This window comes from Miniopterus natalensis, chromosome 1 (assembly GCF_054644295.1).
Source record: "Miniopterus natalensis isolate mMinNat1 chromosome 1, mMinNat1.hap1, whole genome shotgun sequence".
NCBI lineage: Eukaryota > Metazoa > Chordata > Mammalia > Chiroptera > Miniopteridae > Miniopterus > Miniopterus natalensis.
In genome coordinates this window covers 4,691,113-4,706,247 of record NC_142081.1, presented here as the reverse complement: position 1 = coordinate 4,706,247, position 15,135 = coordinate 4,691,113, and the positions used below count along the sequence as shown (strand labels likewise).

The 15,135-nt window shown below is 41.3% G+C and overlaps 1 protein-coding gene across 2 annotated transcripts in view; it reads right to left on the bottom strand.

Moving 5' to 3' along the window:
* Positions 1–4,227, bottom strand: part of SETD3 (SET domain containing 3, actin N3(tau)-histidine methyltransferase) — a 48,340-nt gene extending 44,113 nt beyond the window's left edge. The window contains exons 1-2 of one of the 2 annotated variants that reach the window (XM_016220171.2): positions 3,963–4,227; positions 2,122–2,214 (exon numbers count right to left, since the gene is read on the bottom strand). In XM_016220171.2, coding sequence (XP_016075657.1) covers positions 2,122–2,214; positions 3,963–4,065 — 196 coding nt within the window. In that variant the 5' untranslated portion in view covers positions 4,066–4,227. The remainder of the gene's footprint in view (positions 1–2,121; positions 2,215–3,962) is intronic. The other variant, XM_016220172.2, reaches the window with a different exon arrangement.
* Between the last annotated feature and the right edge of the window lie 10,908 nt (positions 4,228–15,135).

Here is a 15,135-nt window from a genome sequence, read left to right as displayed (position 1 = left end):
CGAGAAATACTGACGCACGCCAGGTAATATGAATACTGCCAGGTAACATGATGGGAAAGGGGGAAAGCCTTCGTAACTACTGCAGATTCATAGAGCAGCTCCCCCCATAAGTCAACGTGCCATCTCTTATATGCACATTTGCTGTAACAAAATTTCCATGAAAATAAAACTCAGTAGCTCTCGCATGCGGGCAAGAAGACCTGTGCCCTGGCAAGGTGGCTCAGTTAGTTGGACCTTCATCCCATACACCAAAAGGTTTTGGGTTCCATCCCCAGTCAGGGTGAGTATCGGAGGCAATGGATTGATGTTTCTTTCTCACATCAATGTTTCTCTCCTCCCTCCCTCTTTCTCTCCCCGCTTCCTCTCTCTCTAAAATCAGTGAACATATCTTTGGGTGAGGATTAAAATAAATAATAATAAATAAATGTGTGTAAGGATGAGCCCTGGTCCTAAGAGCACAAAACTAGAGAGCTCTGCAACAGAATTCTATGGGGCAATTTAAGTGCGCTGCATCTATATGTGTCAATACAACACAAAACTGAACACTGTATTTTTTAAAAAATCAAGTAAAATGATACCACTCATGCCAATTTTTAAAATACCAACTACTATCATATATTTTTGTGGGGTTATAGATGAAGTAGAAAAACATTCACAGGAAAGTTAACACACACACCCTGGGGGGAGGGATGGAATCGGGGGCTTCAGCTAGCTGTATGTATAACATTCATTTCTTAAAAACAAATACAAGTAAAATAACGAAGGGAGGAAAGGGATCAGGACAGTAGGTGGGAAAGAAGGAAAGGAGAACTTGAACAGGTAAGGCTTAAACATGTATTCAATTTGGGTAGTAGATTCTTAGGCATGGTTATATTATTTCCTGGATTTTTCAGCTTGAAATACTTTCCAGCTTGATATTTTGTTTAAAGTATTCAGAAGGATGAAACGCCATGCATAGGAAAAACCATTGTTGTTGTTTTTGGTGAATCAAGGGAGAGGAAGGGGAACTTTATTAACATGAGGAGCTGGGTGTGGAAGCCAGCCTGGGCGCCTGTCACCGTGTCACCACCATGTACTTAAAGGTCCACTAGGCGTGTGGAACAGATTTGCCAGGCTCTGGTGCCAGGCTATGTATACAGATGCTCGCTAAATGAAGACAAAGAATTTGTTAGGAAAAATCTAAGACTTAGAGAACAAGTGAGTGCTCTGGCTTTGGTGTCAGTTATAGTATACGGTCTCTACTCAGAAGACAAGCAGTCCCATTCCCAGTGAGCCAGGGTGAGCACAGTCTACGACTGGTGCAGAGAAACGCCTTATAAAGGGGCCTGTCACTGTGTGGAGTTTGAGACCATCTAACCCAAAAGCTGCAAGTTTGCAGGTGTGCCTGGGGAGCAATCAAGCTCAGGCTTCAGAGGCAAGTAAACAAACCCTCTTCTGACTCACTTTCATGACAACAAACAAACAGGGAGCCCAAGGCAGGCTGCTTATTATGCCTTCTCCTTCCACCTCCCATGTGGCCCTGAATACCAATCTTTACTTTTTGTGCTTTACAGAACAAAAACAATAGAAATATTGAATAGGCTTTTTCAACTGACACTTGGCCCCATCGCCAGCCTGGCTGACAGTCATTCTGTCGTTTTCTGAATATACCCTGTACAAACGCAGCTTGGGAAACAGACCTACATCTCTTTTTTAATCAAAACATGACTGAATTCATCATAAATCTTGATAAACATTAACCAATCAGTATATACTTGCATGTTGTATATACATACACAGCATATAGACTGACCTCACACCCTGAAGGAAGCACAGTATAGAGAGTTAAGTATATATCTGATAAAGTAAAGGTAAATAAAAGTTGTGTCATTTTAGCCCCCAAAAACAAACACTTTTCCCCCAAAGCTCAACGGTTTTCCCCTCCCAAGGCAGGCTAGGGCATCTCAGAAATGAAAGGCTCCAGAGAGTCCAGTCTCTCCCAGCCTAGCAGCCCCTCCCTCTATACAAGGATTGCAGAGAGGATGAATGACCGAGACCTTGACTACTCTGAACACCTTTCTGACCTATGCCAAGACTCTACAGGATGTTCTTAAAATATGATTATCATTCCAGAAAAGGTACCTTTTTGCTTTTTCCGTATTTTCTCCACGAGAGACCGGATCTGCACATACTCCTCCCACTCCTTCCCTGGGCCGGGCGCAGGACTACTGCATTCTGCAACACAAAAACCATGTCTCAAGCATTTCTTCCCACTTAGGCTGTGATCTTCATAAGGAAGAGGGTTTGGGTTGTTGCTGTTGATTTATTTTTAAAGGACAAAGAAACTACAGCTTTGATGATGAATGTGAGGAGCATAAATCAGGTAAACTTTTCAAAGCATGTAAAGCCTCTGACACCATTCAAATACCACCTATTCAACTGTGACCCTAGTACCTAAGTTAGCATCTGGTACATCCGCCTCATTCTTGCTGCTGATACATTTTCCTCAGAATATACTTGTGAACAGAAAAATCTAAAAAGCTAAGCTAAAATGCAAAACACTGCCCTGAAAACTCTTCCAGATGGTAAAAGAAGGTAACATTGATAGTCAACATTTCTAGTTAAACCCCATAACAATGGCTCCCTAAGGGAACCATTAAGTTGGACATAAGGACAACTAGTCAACAAACATTTCACATCCATGTGTAAGACACTATATTAAGCACTCTGGGGGAGTCACACAAAGACACTGCACAGTCATTGCTGAAAGAGAAGCTGAGATTCTACTATAGGACCAGAACCTAAAGACCAACACCCAAGCCCCAGCAGTGTTCTGGAAGGCTGCACACTGGGTACCCACCAGGCCTGCCAGCATCGCCTTCCTTTATAAACAGCTGTATCAGTTTAAAAGAGAGCCCTTCCCATGATCCTGCCAAATTTCTTGGCCCCCTTTGTTCTCCAAGGAAAAGAGTTTAGGTGGTAAATAACAATAACTAGCTATATGCTGACACATAAGTAGTAAGGTTGACCAGTCTTCTTCATTCTTCCCTCAACAAATACTGGCGGAGGCCCTGGACACAAGACAGGGCCCATCCTCAAGCTGCCCCCAGTCTAGCGGGGGAGACAGGTGGTAAGGACATCAGTGCTCTGTGGAGAGCCCACATTGCTCTTGGGCAGGAGGGGATATAGGGGACTATGGGAGCACTCAGGAAGGGACCAGATCCAGACTTGGCTGCTGCCTGTTTTTCAAGGAGAAAAAGCTATAATTTTATTTGGGTTTTAGCCTGTCATTAATATAAACATAAGCGGCAAAGAAAATGAGACAAATCTAGTTAGTTAATAGAGTGACCACAGCTAAATTTGAAACATACATAGCACCAGTTTAAATTCACAATTTAAAAACAGGAACCAGTTTATAGTAACTTCCAAAGCAAGATTTTTCATTTCCCTGAACCGAGAACTTGACTTCAGCATGTGAACACTGGAGAACTATTACTGAATCACTGAACAAAAAGGTGAGCGTCCCAGTAAGGAAGCCATTCAAAAGGGCTGCTTGAGAGGCACGCTGTGATTGCCTTGGGCTTGACAGCCCATAACCCACCTTCATACGCCTTTTATTTCCTCACATGAACACCGAGACTTGGAGGGGTTAAGTAATTGGTCCAAGGCCACACTGTTAAGAAGCAGTAGAGACTGTCCCTGTCCACCAGTGCCCAGGGAAGTCCACGTTCTGGAAGCCTGTGTACAGAAGCTTTGTATTCAGTGTTTTATACAGGCCTCATTATAGTCACATGGTCCCCACAGGTAGCAGCAGTTCCATTTTACAGGTGGGGAGGCTGCAGGGTAAGAGGATCTGTAACATGCCCAGGCCACATGGCTAACTTCACGCTTCATGGGAGTGACACTCCCACACAGCACTGTGGATATAGGAGTACAAACCACACACCCCACAGAAAGGCGGGAAGGCCAAGTGCACAACTTACTCTGCAGCAGCTCACTTGTCAGGTTCAAGGTTTCCTTTGGCGACACACTTGCTGTAGCACCAGTGCCTGATTTCTGTGTTTTTACTCGACTCTTCTTACCCATTTTCTGACTGCAGAGAAGAGAAAGAAAAGAGAAAAAGATTACACTTCCGAAGAACAAAATCAAGAAATAATATGTAACACAGCAGTGGTTTAACCTGAAGTTTCCTTCCAGGAAAAAAAAAAAAAGGAAAAGATGTGTAATAAATGTTTGAAGGCTTTCAAATGAAAAAAAACAACAACGACAAAAAAAACAACTGCTTTGGAGTCTCTGGGAGAAAAGTTTATTCTTTTTTACCTACAAAAACTATAGAAGAAAATTTTACTCTAGTATTCTTTTCAAATAACAGATGTTATCATATGTACTAAAATGTTTATTCCGTGATACTACAGAGGTAAAAGTTACGTACACATGAGTGTGCAGCAAACCACCATCTGGGCACAAAAACCTTCATGCCTGTCGCCTCTCCCCACTTTGCTTTATTTATTTTTAATCTACACCCAAGGATATGTTTCCTATTGCTTTTGGGGGGCAAGGGGGGGGAGCTGAGAAAGAGAGAAACATCGATGTGAGAGAGACCCACCGATTGGCTGCCTCCCGCACGCACCCTGACGGGCCTGGGATTTAGCCTGCAACTGCAGTAGGCGCCCTTGGCTGGAATCGAACCCGGGACCCTTCAGTCTGCAAGCTGATGCACTAACCACTGAGCCAAACTGGCCAGGGCACCCCACTTTGCTTTAAAAATAATCATTTCTTGGGACATTTTAGAGCTCAAAGAAGCTTCAGAGAGGCTAATCTAATCTTTTCATTTTGTTCCACAGAAAATTGAAAGTGCCTTGCCCAGGGTTTCAGACAATAGACTTGAATGAGGTCCTGTGTGATCTAACATACAAGAAACAGCCAGGCTATTCCACAAGCAGACGAGTTTCAGTCTGTCAATAACAAAGCAGGAATAAGTCCATTTCCAACAGGCACTTAGGACCAGGGCGACAAGCATCCGCATGGTGCTCTGTCCTGGTCAGACACATCCCACCCACAACCTCCGTGTCCCTGCCACACCCACAGCGGCCAGTGGTAAGGACAGCTGTGTCAAGGGGCTTAGACTCGACTACTGCTGGCCGAGAACCCTGCGGCAGACCCACGGCTTCCAACCTGAAATCCTGTATTTGTCCAGCACACAGGCGGCTCTAGACCAGGTGTCCTGGCTGGAACAAGCTGTCCTGGTCTATGTGCTGGGAGGACAGCTCAACTAGGGAGCCAGGTCTGTGCCCTCAGGGATGGGGAGGCGGGGAAGCAAGACTCACAGCATGGAGAATTCCTCAAACCCGTGAGGTAAGGAACTAAACAGAGGAGCGCAAGGGAGAAACTACAACTAAAGAAATCTACAGTTTTGGAGTGAGTTTGAGAAGGTGTTAGCATCCAGTGTGGAAGGTTTCCTAATCCAACCCCAGATTAGCTAATACTGACGTCCCCAAAACCATGGGTCTGAAGTAACTACCTACCCTTTTCATTTAGAATTCAAACACTTGTTATACACAATGAATAATTTTTATTGTGATTTCAACTGAATCTGGAGCTAGATTCCCAGTATCAACAAATGAAACAGTAGCGTAGGTATCCTGAGCATCCTTAATGCTCTTAATGGAGAAACTACCTATTAGAAATCCTAACTTTCTACAAAGACCACATATTTATCTCCACTATTTAGTTCAAATAGTCACAATTATATTTATAGAAAAATATAAAGATGTGCCAAGTTAAATGTGTGTATAAACAACCACCCACACATTCACTCAAGTTAAAATCCCAAATATTAGCTAGAGGTACAATGCTGAATGAACATTTTCCCAAAATTTAGTCTGAAATCAGGTATAATTTACAAATTCTTACTGTATTATCTGGAGAGAAACAAAGTATAAGGTAAAAAAAATGGATTTAAATACTACTTAACACAAAAGAAAATATGTAGAAAAGCCACACAGAATTGACAGACAAGTGGCTCCTACAAACAATCATAGTTACCACTGTTGAGAGGAAGGGGCAGCTAAGAAAGAACAGTGTGCCAAGAGTTTCATATGTATCTACTTTTCTCTACCATCGATAGTTTAAAAACCTACAGAATTCGCAAAATGTGGCTCTTTTAAAAAAAAAAAAACTATTTAGCCCGGCCGGGCGTGGCTCAGAGGTTAAGCGTGGACCTAGGACCCAGGCGATCAGGGTTCGATTCCTGGTCAGGGCACAAGCCCGGTTGCGGGCTTGATCAATGACACTTTCATCGTTGACGTTTCTCTCTCTCTCCCTCTCCTTTCCTCTCTCTGAAATCAATAAAGATATATTTAAAAAAAAACTATTTAGCAAGTCCACAACGATCTTTCCACCTAATAGATAAAACAGACTTTAGAAGACAGTAAAATAAATGCATACTCAATTATTATTCAAATCGCTAATATGAAGTGGCATCTGTAATCCACAACCACTTCTGACTAATCAAGTGATTCTTTTACATATAATCCATGTAGTAGAAGAAACGGGTAAAGAAATAAGATAAAGTGCATTTAGGGACCTTGGCTGATATTGGGATGGCAGTGAGGGAGAGTACTTGATGCTTAACCCATTTTTACAAAGTCTAGTTCACATATATTGAGCAGACTGAGATGGAATTCAGCTGTGTGAGGTGTTTTTTTAATTCAAAAATTCTAAATGGAAAGGCTATATATTTGTATTTTTCCTCCGTTGCTTTCAACTAAGTGGAACTAGAATAAACATTTTTGATTGCACTTATTTGGCAATTTATCCGGGAAACCTTAGCTCAAGCCCAGCATCTGGTTTTCAATGCAGCCACTTTACAGCTGGATTGACTGAAGGAGAGAATGGCTATGACTGCCTCCTACCTCAGGCACCAGCTGGAAGGGAGGGTGAGAGCCTGCCTAATCTTTGTGTAGAAGAAAAGAATCTCACTTAAAATACTTTGCAGGCCATTAGGATCGGATTACTGCATTCTGAATTAAAAGCACAAATTATAGGATGATGGCTTAGGAAACTGAAATCACTGACAGATTGCAAAGTATTTAACTGCAAAGTTTTCTTCTCTCCTACAGGAACTGATAGGGCACATACCATCTCTACGATGCATGGTACTACGTTAAATGAACCTAGTGTGTATTGAAAATGCGTCCCCACTTTGCACGGTGGCAGGCATTAGCAGCAGGTCAAGCCACACTACTTTACACCAGTTTTAGTGCCTAACTAGCACCCACCATTCCAATCTCTATCAAAGGAGGTCCTGTAGGGCCACAACTCAAAAGTAGCAAGAAGTCAAGGCAAGCAGGCAGACAAGAAGGTGGAATTAACTCCAACTCAGGAGCTACTTAGGTACAAAGATGAAGGTAGACCTATAAATTGCACATAAGTATAATTTAAATCTTCAAACCATGTGAGTTATCATACAGACAGACATAGATATACACATACCCAAACTTGAGGTTTTAGAAAAATACAGATGTCTCTTGTTTTCTATAATTTTCTATTTTTCCACTAATTTACACAATTTTAGAGATGCTTAAACCATTTCTGATTGACTTTTCAATACACTGATTTAGTTCTAAACTGCTGTTGTATTAAGCTGTAAATACTCTTAAATTAAAATGAGGCTCCTATTTAATGGAAGCTGCAAAAAAATCTTTCATAAAGTAAAGAATCATTTGGTATCATGAATAATCAGCTTCCTATTATATCTTTCTAACAGAAAAAAGAAAACTGAAGTGTAAAGGAACAGCTATAATCTGTCAAAAAATTACCTTGAAACCACTCACATTCCTCCCATAAGGATTCTAGAATTGTGGAATTTCAGGTTTGGAAGAGACCTCTGGAGTTACCTGTGCTAACCCACAACCCACAAACATTAAGGCAATGACATCTAATGTGACTTAGCAGTTATGGCCGGCAAAGTGTTTTGCGAACCACTGTCAAATTCCAGTCTGAAAGCCCTGAGGCAGGGTGAAGCCTGCCAACCCTAACAACTCACCCCTAATGAGTGCACCCCCCCTACCCCCCCACCCCCCGAGGTTCAAGTGGTAGAGGTGTTCCTTCACCCCCAAGGCAGTCTCCAGCTGTGAGCCCAGCAGTCCTACACTGTTGGAAAGTTCACTGTCCACTTCAGCATCTCCCAATTCTGCCTTTAAAAGGGAAACCACCCTTTAAATTTTTGAAGACAGCTTTCTGTGCCCTCCAAAGCCTTCCAGTCTTCAGACATAACATGCCCTCAAGACATACTTCTCAGAAGTGGGCAAAGCCACTTAGAAAACACTGTTCACTGAAAAAGAATACATCTAAGCCAACAAAACCTTTCAGATGGACGACTGCCATCCTGGAACTCAATTCGAGATTTTACTAATATGCCTACAGCAGAAGGTATATTACTGCGCCTGAGCTTTTCTACAAGCCAGGTGAACAAGTGCAGTCATTCACTCATTCAGTGCACATTTCTTGAGCATCTAATCTGAAATGCAAAGATAAGTGACACATGGTCCCAGAGCCTTTAGGATAAGCCTTTAGGATAAGCCTTTAGGATAAGACGGTAGTCAACTGACACCTTTTATCACATATGTGATCTTCAGCAAGATAGACGTCCTGTATTAAACAACTGAGATTTTGAGCCTAAACACAAGTATTCACACTAACAACCACACTGTTTGTTTCTAGGCTATTGGAACCATGTCATCCCTGCCACACAGTTTCCTATGGCAGGTCCCCAGCATGACTGTCTTCATCATAACTGTGACATTTGGGCATTCACTATATCAGGAGCTGAAGTAAGCATTTTACAGAATAGATAAAGATTGACATTATGCCCATTTTACAGACAAGAAAGCTGAAGTTTAGAGAGGTTACTTAATTTTAGGCAAGATGACAGACTCAGTGGGTGGCAGAGCCTCACCAACACCCCTTCATGGCAAACTTTACTGATATTCAACAGTATTTCATGGCACCCCTTGTACAGACAGAACCAATACAGGGGATCCCCGGTAAGGATGACTAAGGCGGGAGATCATCAAAAGAGGGACACCTCACTTGAATGGCCATATTTGTTGGGGCACCAGATGTCTTCAGGTTGGTGGCACTGCCAAGGTGTCTGCAGGACCAGGTGCCTGCAGGACCGCCCAAAACAGCCCAGACTAGCAGGAACACTTCTAACTCTTGGCTGGGAATTTTTCTCTCCGTAGATGGAGAACCAGTCCACAAGGCCTCAAGATACCCCTTTGGGTGAAATTTGACCAAAGTCCCTCAAGCTTCTTTTGCAACATAGCTTGGCCCCACTATGTTGGCCAGTTAATGGCACCATTAAGTTTAATACTATCCTGCGGTTAGACCTGTTTTGCCACTCCCAGGGAAGTGGATGGAGGATGAGGCATCCTTGGATCAGTGTGTCTTTCCCATATACGCAAGCTCTCAGAAATCACCCTCAGCTAAGCTATATGCTACCTGTAAACAAGATCTCTCTATAAATGCTACAGAGTCTGAAAGAAAAATATGCCCAGAAGGAAAAAACATTCCAAAGAACAGATGAGTGAATTTCTTAGACCTTAGCCAACATTCCCCAGTCCTTAAGGCATTAAAAATGACTGTCCTTGTTTTACAAATAAAGTCTTTACAGGGCCAGAGGTGCGGCTCCAGAAAAAAATCAAAGCCCACTAAATCCTTTTACCTTCCCCAAAACTCCCCAGTTCAGCTCAAAATACTCCTAGATAATTGGCTTTATGAAAACAAAGTCCTAGGACCTTTGAAATGCAAATACCTGGTCAAAACTCTCACCTATGTCATACTTTAAAATGCAAGTCTCTGGGAGGTAACCCTATTAAAGAAAAAACCACCTTAGCTACCTAAATCAATTTAACTTATTTCAACTATTCCTTTTTAAATTTGTGAATTCTTTCATTAAAGTTACTGAATATGTAGATATTTTGAAATAACATGAAATACTGAAACATTGATTACTACAAGTCTTGGGTTCACCTGCTTTTGGCTTTTTATGGAGGAAAGTCTGTAAAGTGGATTTGAGAATATTGATGTAATATCCAGTACTTTGTTGAAGGTGTGTTTCTTTAAACTGAGAGTGTGTTTAAAATGTGTTCATAAAAGTCAATCTAAAGAAGGCTAATTGCTCACTTTACAGTGGTCACTAAAAATCAAAAGTTTTTAAGAGTTAAGAATTTTAATAAGAAAAAATTATATGGTTTTGGTAATAGAAGGTACAAGATATGGAAATATATTTTAAAGGAAAAAGAAAGTGAGTTCTAAATCTGGTTATTTTGGAATGGGTAAAAAGGTTTGTGAAAATTGTAAAAAGGTTTGTGAAAGTTACAGAAGGTTTGTGAAGAGAAATGCTAAAAGAAAACTGTATAAGTGAGACAGGCCAGTAAGCCAGGACAAGCAGAATAAGGAAACTGAGGCAGAGCATTAAACAGCAGTTTGCAACCATCTAGAAAATTTAGATGCCAAACAGTTTGCAGCCATCTAGTAAAACCTGTATTCCCTAAACTAAGGACATTTCAGAGTAAATGGTTTGTACTTCTCCCCAACCACAGAGTAAATAGCTTAAGTCTCCGGAATCAGGGAGACAGATAACAGAAATCCAATTAGTGCCATTTGTTAACCACGCCCAAGGGCAAATAAAGTTAAGAGACTTAAGCCTCATTTTGGTAATAGGCATAAAGCTGATGAATTCTACTGAGATCCTCCCCTATACCCCCAGTCTTTAAAACTCCTTAAAATGAAGGCCCAGCATGCCTTGTCCTAAATTATAAATTTAATTAACTAAATACATTTTAAGATCAAAAGCAAGCTAATACAGAGTTAGATTTTGGTTCATGGCAGTCTTTCTAGGTAAGGAACGAAGGCTGCTTTCCTGACAGATGGCAAGGGAGGAACCTCAAGAACTTGAGGAATTCACCCAAGTCTATGGGTACTGCAGGCAAACCTGATGGCAACTAGGTGGCTCCACTTGTTTGCCCTGAGGGGCAAATTAAAATTCAATCAAGAGATTCCAGAAAAGCAGATTTAAAAGAGCCCATACAATCAATTGCTGTTATTGTATTTATGCAAATAACCAGGCCAAATTGAAACTGGACTTAATACAGTAAATAAATTGGTCTTAATTTGGCTCTTTAATAAAAACGAGGGTGATATTAGGGGGGGAAATGTGTTTCAACAGACTCTATTATACAGTTGTGAATATTAGCCTAATTCATTGTCTTAAGGTTTTACTTTTCACCTAAGAATTGAACTGGATCCTGAATTTATCTAGTTTTCTTAAATATGTGGCTAATACCCTCCAAACTATTGCTTCATTTTTCTCCCATCCTTTGACTCGATTAGTGAGAACAAAAACGTTTTTTCCTTCCACCATACCATTTCATAATTCTTGCTGTTCTAACCTTTGCTCCAATAATAGTAAAATGTATAACAGTTTGTCTCCACCAGGTTGCAAACCCTACTCCCACTCAAGGAAAACCACCTCTAACACCACTGCCACCTCTTTCCGTGCCCAGGCCTTGTGCCTCTGACAGAGAGCAAGGATCTCCGGGCTCTGAAGGAAAACATCACCCCCTTTCAGCAGGAAGCAGCTACAGAAGAGACCCTCACCCCTTTTCACTGAAAGAATTCAGAGACAAGATCCTTGATGGGGGGATGTGATAGGCAGATAGACAGACATAAGCAGAGCAAGCGCAACAGGTGAGGTACAGAAGGTCACCAGGGTGAAAAGCCCTGGATGCCTAGCAAAGGACCATTGTAGGGTGGGGCCTCGACCCCAGGGTGGCCTTTTCTCCCCTAGCATATCATATCACTGGTCCTGCTGTTTGGCCCCCTGACCTTTCTTATCTAGAGATAACATCGAGGCCTCAGTCGTGTTTCAGCTCCAGGCCCAGAAGAGCAACAAAACCAGCCACAGCCGACCTCAGGACCAGCTGCACTGGATAATGACCCCCTGCCCTGGTGCCAACCAATCCATCAGGGGAGACCACAACCCTGAAAGGACATACCTGGAAAGCTGCTGAATATTCTATTAAGATCTTCCCCTGGGACCTCCCCTAAAATCTCCTCCCTTAAAAACCTTATTTTAAGGGTTTTAAAACCGAGCCCACTCTCCGTCCTGGGAATATGCCTGTGTCTTCGCTTTTGCCTTCAGTGCATTAGCTTCCTCGCTCCCAAGCTCCTAGGGCCCTTCCTTTGCCTCTATAACTTGTTTCCTAAGCCCATTTCTTCTAGAAATTACTTCTACCTGTGATTAATCAAATAAATGTTCTCTTATAGTTCAGGTCTTGGCTCTGAATTCTTTCCTAGCCAGAACCCAAGTACCAAGGTTGCTGAACGCAGGTCCCGGTCTTAGCACACCGGACTAACATCCAGTGCCGTTCTGGCCGCCTACAACAGTCATAGAATTTTTTAGACCCTGTTATGCTAGTGACAAGTGAAACGCAGGATCACAGATAGGTAATAAACCTAAAATACTGCATATTTATTAAGAGCTCTATGTAGACATCTGATTATCTACATTTTCTAGACAATTCTTTAGTTCTTCAAAAAAAGTGAACGCATTTCCTCTTGCTCAGTCCCTCAGCCCTCCCTCCCTCTGCACCCCCACTGCTGAGCCTGGGCATGTAAAATTGTACTTTAGCTTAGCAAACAGTAGCCCTCCGAGCCCTTTCAAAATTTTAACTTCAGAGTTGCACTTGTCTTCCATTTTCAGCCAAGAATGTTTAGACTTACCTTGATTATTAATTAACTTACTTTCTTGAGAAAGTTTCAGTCTTCAGTGTTTGAATTTTATAATCATTTAGAATCATTTTTCTTCTATTCAAATTTATTTCAGTTGTTAATGCCTGTGTTTGTACCTCTTGTTTTAAGATCTGTTTATTTCCAAAACCTGGAGGAAACTCCCCACCTGGAAATCTGTCCACCCAACTAATCTCGGCTTGAGTTACTAGGTGAATTTAACAACAAAAAGCAGGATTTCTAGTCTTGCCAATTGTGCTAATTAAGCTTTTTTCTTAAGCCTACCAACTAACTTTTTTTTAAATCTCAACTCCTCTGTAATAGGAAAACATATTGTGTATTAATATTTTGTTAGAAAGTTATTTTTACTTTGAGAATAAACATGTGAATTAATTATATTTGCAGATCAAAATATTTAACATCTCCAATTTTAGAAATAGGAAAATGAGATGACAAAAGGTAATCCAATGTACAGAAGTCAATTTTGCTGAATAAGATACACCTGTAAATGCAACAAAAGTGAAAACTAGAAAAATTTAACAGCAAGGAATCCTTAGTCTGATGCTCTCAACTAGCTAAATATGACTCAGGTTGAACGGATATCCAAGATAAACACTTCCATGACAGTAGCAAGAGAAAAAAGATGCACAGCAAATCAAAATATTGGCCCAAACAGAATGCAAGCTAATTGAGAAAACATAACTGGCCACAAGCAACTTCTAAAATAACATAATAAAGATATATTCACTGCTCTGTTAAAAATGTTTATTTAATGCCACTGTAATAAATGACAACCATTCCTCTGGGGGGAACAAAATCTAGGCTCCATTCCCAGGAGTTAGGTACAAGGAGAGGAAACACACTTAAAACTCTCCCTCCATAGCCCCAACAGAAGCACCAAGCACAGCAGCCAAGGACAGACAAACCAGTTTCTGAAGATAAAAACCCTCCCAGTGAAAGATATTCATCAAACTACACAAAAAAAGACACTATTATTAGTTACATTTCTAAATGCTACTTCAGATTAGTGATAAAAAGATGACTTTGTAATTCAAACATTTTAAGGGATTCAAAGCACCTCAAACTAAATTGATATCTAGTAAAAAAAAAAAAAAAAAAAAAAAAGTAACCCTAAACTAGGAGATAAGATTTTTACTCATAGTTTTACTAAAATTCCACACAGCATAAGCTATGTACCAGGTTTTCACTGAATTCAGTAATTATCTATGAGCAAGCCTCTATTGTACTAATGTTGATACTTTCCGAGCTGTCATCTCTTGTCATTCTCTTCTGGGCATTAAGAAGGCCGTTCTCAAAACTAAAACTTTAAAGTTGAACTTTAGAATGGAAAAATATTTGCGTACAACCTTCACAGTTTTCTCATTTACCAGCAGCCTCCAAAGTGCAGGTTTAATTATCACTTAAAATGTGGCCTAAATGTTCACCACAGGAAGAGAGGCTCCATAAGTGCTCCTTTCTGAGTGACAATCTTATTGTACTCCTGAACAGAATAGGCGGACTGGACAGAAACTTTCATTTCTATAGCACCCGGAGGCATACATGTTGCAGTCGTCAAGCCCAGCATCATTCCTACTCCAAGGAAAAACCTGAGAGAGGTTAGCATACAGAAGAGATGGGAAGCAGTAACCATTTTACTCCTTCGGGCTGGAGTTCATTTCAATAGTAACTTACGATTTTGGATACACAGAAAAAGCAGGGCACGGCAGAAGGCTAAAAAACGAGGATGTTTGGGGTCCCAACGAAGAGGCTGTTCTATAGCTGTTTGAGAACTCAGCTTTGCAAACTACTTCCTTGGGAAAGAGAGAGGCTCCTTAAATTGCTGGAACTGTACCAAAATGTCAATCACAGCAGCCCCCGGGACTAATTCGGTCAGGCAGGCCTGCATGCATGGCAGCCAGCACGGACAGACACAGTATATCACGGCCAGGGCAAGTCTTACAGCGGCTTTTATTTTGCTATATTCTCGAGTTAAACACATTCACTTAAAATAGGAAGAAAAACCTATCCAGATTATTACTGATTAGTTCACTTTTGAAATACCAGTGGGACGGGGGAGGGAGAAGTATCATTTACATATAATAAAATTCACAGGTTTCAGCGTGCAGTTCTGAGTTTTAACAAACGCATATCACTACCATCACGATAAGCTACAGGCAGATCCACTGCTAAAAAGTTAACTCTTCGGAGGTTCTTACAAGCAAAATTAACCTGTCAACATACTTCAAAAGTATTTTTGCTTTTGAAACATCACCGCCTGCACTTGGAAAAGCACAAAAATACCCATCAAGTGATCCTAAACGTGTCAGCACACGGCGGGGGGGAGGCCTCCGCGGCAAGTGG